At 34.9% G+C, this 8,885-nt stretch overlaps 1 protein-coding gene across 4 annotated transcripts; it reads right to left on the bottom strand.

Moving 5' to 3' along the window:
* Nucleotides 1-353: 353 nt before the first annotated feature.
* On the bottom strand, nucleotides 354-8,857 carry LOC125679444 (uncharacterized). Of its 4 annotated transcripts, none has more exons than XM_056156512.1 (3): nucleotides 8,740-8,857; nucleotides 6,902-8,372; nucleotides 354-2,305 (listed from the first exon to the last, which is right to left on the bottom strand). In XM_056156512.1, the coding sequence occupies exons 2-3, from the start codon at nucleotides 8,356-8,358 to the stop codon at nucleotides 2,242-2,244; spliced, it is 1,521 nt and encodes a 506-aa protein (XP_056012487.1). In that variant the 5' UTR covers nucleotides 8,359-8,372; nucleotides 8,740-8,857; the 3' UTR covers nucleotides 354-2,241. The 4 variants fall into 4 exon arrangements, with proteins under 4 accessions (XP_056012487.1, XP_056012486.1, XP_048774629.2 ...); XM_056156511.1 differs by lacking the exon at nucleotides 8,740-8,857 and adding an exon at nucleotides 8,500-8,639; XM_048918672.2 differs by lacking the exon at nucleotides 354-2,305 and adding an exon at nucleotides 4,645-5,879.
* Nucleotides 8,858-8,885: the final 28 nt, after the last annotated feature.

The raw sequence follows: 8,885 nt of genomic DNA, 5'->3' as shown, positions 1-8,885 counted from the left end.
GGACCTCGATCAGTTCTTTCTCTCACAGAATGGACTAACATTCCAACTTCACACCCCTTTAGATTCAGTAGACTCGATGTGAAAATCCAGTTTAGAAGCACATGGTTATATTTACACACGCACTTAGCCCCTACACTGCCAGTATCTACATTCTCAAAATTAATTGAGCGATTCTTCACTCATTCCCGTCAGTGATCATGACATTTTGGGAAAAAAATCTACTTATATTTGAGATCAGTTGACCATATATACCAACGGGTGCCTGGGATTTAGGACAGGTCTTTTCTATGGCAGTAAGTAAATCCAAAGCATTTTTATAGTTTATTTTCAAAAAGAAAAAGCAAACGTTTAAATAGTATTGTATTGTATTGTTTATTGGCTTTAAGCCTTACGCCTCATCAGCATAATACATATTCAATTACAAAGTATAAACAAAAAAGATGTATACAGTATGAAAAGTGGAGTGAATATTAGAGGATGGACATACATGAGGAGAGGTATAAGACAAGTTTACATAAAAAAGAAACCAACAAAAACCAGCATATACATTAGACGATAGTAGTAACTAATGTAGATTTCTACACACACTTCAAGGACCTTATCTAAAACAATATGAATAACACTAGCGCTGCACATGATAATGAAGTTGTGTATGATGAATTGGACAAAGAAATCACATGTAATTAAATTAAACTTGAGGCCAATGGGCCACATCGGTCATCTTGGATCAAATTTAAAGATTTTTCCGATATATTCGCATGCAAAACTTTGATCCCTATTGTCGCCCCATCCTACCCACGGGGGACATGATTTTAATAAACTTGAATCTGCACTATGTCAGGAATCTTTCATGTAAATCTCAGCTTTTCTGGCTCAGTGGTTCTTGAGAAGATTTTTAAAGATCTTTCCTATATATTTGTATGTAAAACTTTAATCCCTTATTGTGGCCCCATCCTATCCTCGGGGGACATGATTTGAACAAGCTTGAATCTACACTATGTCAGGAAGCTTTCATATAAATTTCAGCTTTTCTGGCCCAGAGGTTCTTGAGAAAAAGATTTTTAAATGACCCTACCCTATTTTTCAACTTTTGTGATTATCTCCCCTTTGAAAGGGACATGGCCCTTCATTTGAACAAACTTGATAGTCTTTCACCCAAGAATGTTTTTGGCCAAGTTTGGTTGAAATTGACCCAGGGGTTCTGGGGAAGAATTCGAAATGTAAAAAGTTTACAGACAGACGGAGAGACAACGGACAACAGACGATCAGAAAAGCTCACTTGAGCTTTCAACTCAGGTGAGCTAAAAATCAATTGGAAAGTTGAAATTAAACAAACGTTGTAGTGAGGACTTTATAGTGAAAGAAGTTTTTATTGTTTGTGAAGATATTTTGATGCCTATATTATACAAGCTGTTTAATAAAATATTATAGTCTAGTTTATATCCTGAGGTATGGACAAAAAGTTGTATTGTTCCTTTATATAAAAAAGATTATATTAATGATGTCAATAATTACAGAGGCATTTCAATCGTTAGCTGCTTTAGAAAATTCAAACAATGTCTTAAACATAGGTAGTGATAGCTCCTTCGCCAAACGCTCTTCATCGAATGAAGTGAGAATCACGGGTCATAAGAACTGAGAGCCTGTGCCGCGGCAGTTCACGTTAAAGAACCCTCACTTCTCTGACCCTGACCGCTAAAAGTAAACCAACACAAATAACTAATCTAATCTAAAATTAGCGGTAAAATTTCATCTTAAATGATCTGAATTTTCATTAATTTTTTGTGTAACGAATCCATAACATTTCTGACCAGTTCCGGGCCATTTCTTGAAATCTGATGTCGAATACAAAGCATTTTATTGTTATTCGTTGGGGTTTACCTTTCACTGAAAGCTTTCTAATGTGGTTTTTTTTATTCCAAAAACACCTAGTGCATTAGAGAACATGATTTATTTTCTAGCACGCGAGTATCTTCGAGAGATGAAAATGCATTAACAATATAAATCATACTTTGCATTGTATTGTGCTAAATGTTTGTAGAAAGGATAATGGTAAAAGTCTTAAAATTGCATACATTTATTATATCGTGTGTGATTAGGATCATTAACTTTTCTCTATAATTAGCCATCATCAGAAGCAGTAGATATACTCTGCATCAAAATAAATACTAAAAACAACACAAAGTCTTTGCAAAGCCCTATCAGGCATAGTCCATGTTGATTTATTAGTTACAACTGCTTTCATGAGTTATCCCAGCAAATGGAAACTATCCCAAAGATTGTACACAAAAACTCAAGTAAACGTCTGAAAAATAAAAAGCCTTTTTGGAATGATGAATTACGTGATTTATGGAACAATACACGAGAACAATGATGTACTAATGTTTTTTGGGGAACAGGAATAAAAAATGAACTAGTATTAAAATTATCATAGCAATATATTAAAGGGGTTACTGAACTCGGCTCAGTGATCTTTGATGCCCGCTAAATGTGAAAAATAACTCTCAATAATCTCGTTTATTTGAACACCCGATTTTCCAATTTATACTGAGAGCAGTTAAAGCTGACATGAATTAATAAATATAGTATAATTCTATATGTCCGCCATATTTCTCTGCTAATCCGCCATATTAGTTGGATATTCTATTGTTATATTACCAGGGTTTGCATGGTGTATATAAGGGGACGAGCTTTGCTACGCTTCACTTCACATCAGTGTCTTCGATTTACCTGTTCGGGTAGCTTCGACAGGTAACACGTACATCTCCGATACTAATTTATAGGACATCAAGAAGAAATGAAATCACGTTTTGGAACACCACGAAGTGCTCAAAATTATAATAAACATATCGTACAGTAGTAAATCATTCTAAATATATATATTTGGATAAATATATATAGAATGCCTTTTCTTTACGTGAACGTGCGTACATTTGCAGTAAATATGTCAAAACTATACAAAAATGCGGACAAATATTTCATCTTTTATCTATTGATAAAATGGAATAAGCAAAGAGTATACAATCTATACCATTCACAATTACTTCAAGTAAAAGGCAAAGACATAAATACTACTGTATTTATAAAAATGGCATGTATGCTCGCCATGAAAACGCATCGAATGCGGACGACTATTTACCTGGGTCTACTAGTAATATCTGTAAAGGACCGCAGATGTACGTGTACACTTGTCGAAAATACTCTAAGTAGTAGTAAAACTCCCTTTATTTGCATAATCCATGAAACAAAACGATAAACTCCATTTGCATTCCAACAGTAAACAACATTGTCCATCGTACAGACTGCGACACACTTAGCCCGTGCCGATCAGCTATCTTCAATCAGGGGAAGTATCAGAGTATAATATTTACCCTGTATTGTGCATGAAAGAGAGAGAGAACCGATGACCTTGTAATAATCGTGCTCTTATTAAGACAAATGATATCGTTAATTCAATAAAAAGAGAACAGTACTAATAACTCAATATTGCTCTCATTAATTGATAATACAGATTTATTTGATTCATTTAAAGCACGCAATAATTAAAAATTAAACATATTTTTAAATAATGTTATTTTCAATTACTTCATTTTATGCTAATTTGGCGCTCAATAGATCTTATATATCTATGCCATTTTGCGTTATTACATTCTGCGTCGAACTCGACGCAAATTGTACTAATGCAAAATGTAATAATCGAGTTTATCATATTATGCGTCGTTATCAAACATCAAGGGGAGAGTACAAGAGTGTCTGTCACCCATCTTTAATAACAATATCCATTTTTTGTTAGTTTGCAATGCAAATAAAAGATACATTGAGTGACAACCCCCCCCCCCCCCCCCACTTACCCCAGCTTGAAAGTTCTGATATAATAGTAGAAGACACATACCACCACCAATTAAGAAAATGAAGATATGAGGCAATCATAGTAGAGGACTCTAACTACCCCATCCCACCCCCAACGATTGAAGAAAATGAAGTGTAGGGGGAAATTATTGAGGTAGTCAATGTAAAAGACTCTTTAACCCTTCACCCCCACATTAGAACTTTGAACATCGGATAAAACATCTTGGTTTTTGGGGGTGTTTTGTTTCATTTTATTGCTGTTTTCGTTCATCTTTTTTAATCATTATTTTGAATGGCAAGAGATTTTGAAGAATCCAATTTTCCATTTTGTCCCCTGTTGTACCCCCCCCCCCCCATGAAAAATGACGATACATGTCTGGTTATTACATGTACATTTTGCTTTGAAACACATGCATGTATACTAATTGTATGGTGCATGTAGAATTGCACCTTTACCAGGTTTTCCTTAATTTACACAGTGTAAGGAATGGTAAACCAAAATCACAAAACAAAATGCATAAAGACCAAGATATTTTCAAGCGTAGGAACTTCATTCATGAATATATAAATACATGTATTCAGAAAAATCGCATGCATGCATTGCAGGACTATAGCATTTGTGTGTTTTAACGTTTCTGGAACATGCCCATAATGATTACTTTGAGACTTGAGTGTAATTTATTCATAAATATTTTCATTTCGTAGATCTGGCGCAATGGCCATACCGCTGTACGTAGAAATTTCAAATTCAAATGTATTCGATAAGATGTTAGTATGCATAAATCAGTAAAATTCGTGTTGAGGTTTTATTTTATATGATACAATGGCAATATACTGTAATGCATTAGTATAGGATATACAAAAGGCAAGAGTATAAACATTTTCTTTTTTCATTATTAGTATATATATCTATATGATCACGAAAAAACATTATATGATTTATATCCGGATTCATTTATACCGATTTAGATATCAATAAAAACAAAGCTGCATAGTTTGGGAGAGGGGTTTCTAATGAGTCTGATGAAATTAAAAGAAGGAACACAACATTTGCATTCAAACTAGATGGACTTCAAAATGAATTCATTTCTGCTCTGACTGAAAGCATGATTCTAAATTCGGGAACAAATCTTGCATACAAAATAATTAATAGGGGAACACATAAATTCGAGCTCCTTTGGAATTTAATGAAATGTAGATATGCACCTTTCTTTCAACACGAATTGATATGTTGTTTCAGGCACGTATACAGGGGGTTGGGGTAGGCAGGAAGGCTGATCTGCTGTTCCCACTTTTTTTGACAATTTACTTTTTTCCCATTATTCTAACATACAAAGTCAGTATTTTCTACATGCACAGTTCAAACTAATATTCTTTTTTTAAAATTTGTAATGAATTCAATTATAAGCATCAACTCCTGTAAGTTTCCAATATATTGTCAATCACAAATTTTTAAATAGCTGGAAATTTTTAATGCTTGTAAGCTTACATTTATGAAAGTGATCAATTTTCTTTCATTCTGTGAAATGATATATTATAAATCGAAGTAGGACGCTCTCTCTCTCTCTCTCTCTCTCTCTCTCTCTCTCTCTCTCTCTCTCTCTGAATATGGACATACAGAGACCGTAAATAATTATGTGGTTCCAAAAGAGACAGCAAAACTATATTTTCGTTTATAAATTTCCTTTCATATGTGTCTTTATGTAATGAACTGTTTATTATGGATTGCAAATGTAATACACGCATTTGCACACAGATGTATATTATCGATCATTATTCCCGTAGTTGTATAGTATATAGTTATGAGATTGATCACTGTTCGTTATCTTCACCTTGCATCCAAGTTTGTATATGGTCATCGAGAAATTTTGAATTGTGCACGCAATATATCCAACCAGATATTAGATTCCCGATTTCTATAAACTGCAAAACCTCGACCAGACAAGCATTCAATACAGGAAAAATTTTCGACTCTGACATCTCCCCTGATTGAAGACACCCTGTTTGGTTCGGGTGAAGTGTGTCGCAGTCTGTATAATGGAATGACAACGTGTTGTAAAATTCTAACGAGATACAAATGGAGTTTATCATTTTGTTTAATGGATTTATCAGAATAAAGAGAATCTAATATTTTCGGTAAGTGCACATCTTCGATACCTGTTGAATAGACGCCCATATTTGATACTTTTTGGGCGATTATACCTTGTGCATTGCATATTATGCATATGGTATGCACCTTTATTTTACAAGAATTGATATAAATAATATATTTTATGCTTTTTGCCTATTCCATTCTATCAGTGTGTAATTGGCAAATGATTTATCCGCATTTATTTTATTAGAAAATGCAAATACTTGCATTCACTTGCAAGTGTGCAAGAAAAGTTGGTTTTTTGTTGTTGTATTTTTGTCTACCTTATCTAAACTTCCAGAATGTTGCATTAGTATACAATCAATATTTTGTAATTTTGAGCAAAGCATAATGTTTTAAAATGTTATTTTATTTGTTTCTCATTCCTTATATATTACTATCGGAGATATGCACTGGTCGAGTCCACCTAGAAAAATCACTCAGGTGTGACAATCACATTTGGGGTATATACGGGTAGAGTAAATTAGGCTACCTGAGAGAAATATGGCGGATAAGATGAGAAAGGTGTACGTATTTATTAATTCATGTCAGCTTTAAATATAAATTACCGTAATGTACTACGAAAATAAACACAGCTTAAAGAAAACTTTTTTTAAATAACTAACTATAACACGTGAAGATGACTGATGCTTACATACAGTGCACCATTGTATAATAAATAAATTATGTGTGTGTGTGTGTGTGTGTGTGTGTGTGTGTGTGTGTGTGTGTGTGTGTGTAATCCAGATAGAAAGAGTTGATATCACACAGTCAAAATAATTCAATAAAAAAGCAGGAAAATATGCAGTTCCAAAATGTATTTAAATCACTAGCCCTAGTGATTTAAATATATTTTGGAACTGCATATTTTCCGGCTTTTTTTTATTGAATTATATATATACATTTATTTATGCAACGAACCTATCAGCAAAATGATTGAAAGAGTCTCGTTGATGGAAAGAGTTTTTGTAGCTAGAAATTTCGTAAATTCTAATTCTCCCATCAAGGCGATCACCTAACCAAATTCGATTGTGGGCATCCATCATTATTCCTGAAGGACGACCAAATTGTTCGCTATCTCTTGTTAAAATATAGCCTAGAAATTTCCCATCTGGTTGCAAAACGTGAAGTACACCATCCACTGTATTAGCAACGATAATATTTCCATCGGGATCGTGACACAAGCAAAGTGGAACAAATTCTGTACGATTCCAAAAAAGTCCAAATTGTCTAAAACTCTGCCCCGCGTCATAACGAGTCAATAGCTCACCCGTTTCGCTAAAAATAGACACGCATTTTGAGTCTTGATCAGCAACACATATAGTGTTATTGAAATGACTGACAGATGTGCACATTGGAAACCGCAGAATTGGTCCGTCAGTGCCCTCCATGACTTCTTTCATTAACTTTCCATCTTTGTTATAGATAAGCAACATTCCTTTTCTGTCGTCCTCCTCCTCTTCCTCCTCATCTTCTCCCCCTTCCGGTGACCCCTTCTTTACACGACGTTCGACAAAACCTGCCACGACTATACGTCCATCCTTAAATGAAGATAGACAGATCGGTCGACAACCTTTACAGGGAGCAAAGATTGATATACTTCCTCGAATGGTGATCTCCAAAAGTAAACAATCAGCAGGATGCACAAACAGTCGACGTTTGTCCGGCGTTTCTATGATGTCAGCAATACCGGACTGGAATGTAGACCGGTTTATTTCGGTCCCATCTGGTTTGTATTCCACGATTTCCGGTCCAGTGTTAAGGACCACCAGATATCTATCATCCGCCAATGGAAATATTGTGTATATTGGAGGATTTCTATTTTCTTCAGCGCTATTCATCATAGAGGATACTTTAAAAGCAGTTAAGAGTTTTACATTAAACTGCGTCCGTATTGCTTGACCTGCAAAAAGAAGATTGATTGGTACGTTTGCTTCATCTGTTACATCTCTATCATCCAGATCTAGATCTACCGTGGAATTTTCGTCCGAGTCAGAACTGTGTTCGTAACTCTCTCCAGCTAACTTCAAAGCTAGTTTATGGGATTCTCTGCAACTTGGACAATGCTTTTCGGAACAATGGGAACATGTCTTTAGAATGGTCTCTTCATAGCATATACTACAGCACAACAGTTCCGGTTGTTCAGGCGGGCGAAGCTGAACAAAGTAATTGTCAAGTAAACCATTCAAGCCTTTCCCGTCGAGGATTTGTGTCTGGCGACAGACTGGGCACTTTATCTCTGTGGAATTGTCAGATTTCTTTATATAACCGTGTAGACAAGGTTTGCAAAATGTGTGACGACATCGCAGAATTTTGGGCTGGAAGAAGTCGTCCCAGCAAATGGCACACATGTTCCCGTCCTCGCATGTTTCTGCCATTATCCCTTGAATTTCTAAAGAAAAAGTGAATAGTTCAATTTAACGGGAAATCGAATGCCGTCTGAATGTGATTTTGACGAATAGAGATACAAACGTTTACATGATCATTAATTGCTTTCAAAATCTGTTCAAAGTCTTTACCTCATACAAAAATATCCTGATTGCTCGTCCGTAGTATTTAGTTTACATGAATGTCACAGAACATGATTAAAGAATTCCAAAGCTATGTCATTGTATACATCAATACAGACACACTTAATGACCGTTAATGTCAAACGAAAGTAGGAAATCTAAAAAGAAAATTTCCGGCTATATCTTTTTTTTATATCATGAACATAAACAGTACTGATAAATGTGATTGTGTATTATTCCTCAGTTTACCTGTACTTCGGGATCCTAACGAGTAGTTTACAAAAGTTTTCGTCACCGTTTTTTATGCATAGGGATTTTATACAGTCAAGGTGAGATGTTTACACCCGAGTGATTTGATACACGAAAATCCCCAACACGAAACGAAAGTTGAAAAT

This window comes from Ostrea edulis, chromosome 2, assembly GCF_947568905.1.
Source record: "Ostrea edulis chromosome 2, xbOstEdul1.1, whole genome shotgun sequence".
Classification (NCBI taxonomy): domain Eukaryota; kingdom Metazoa; phylum Mollusca; class Bivalvia; order Ostreida; family Ostreidae; genus Ostrea; species Ostrea edulis.
Note: the sequence above shows the minus strand (reverse complement) of the source record. Positions and strands in the feature narration are given on the sequence as shown.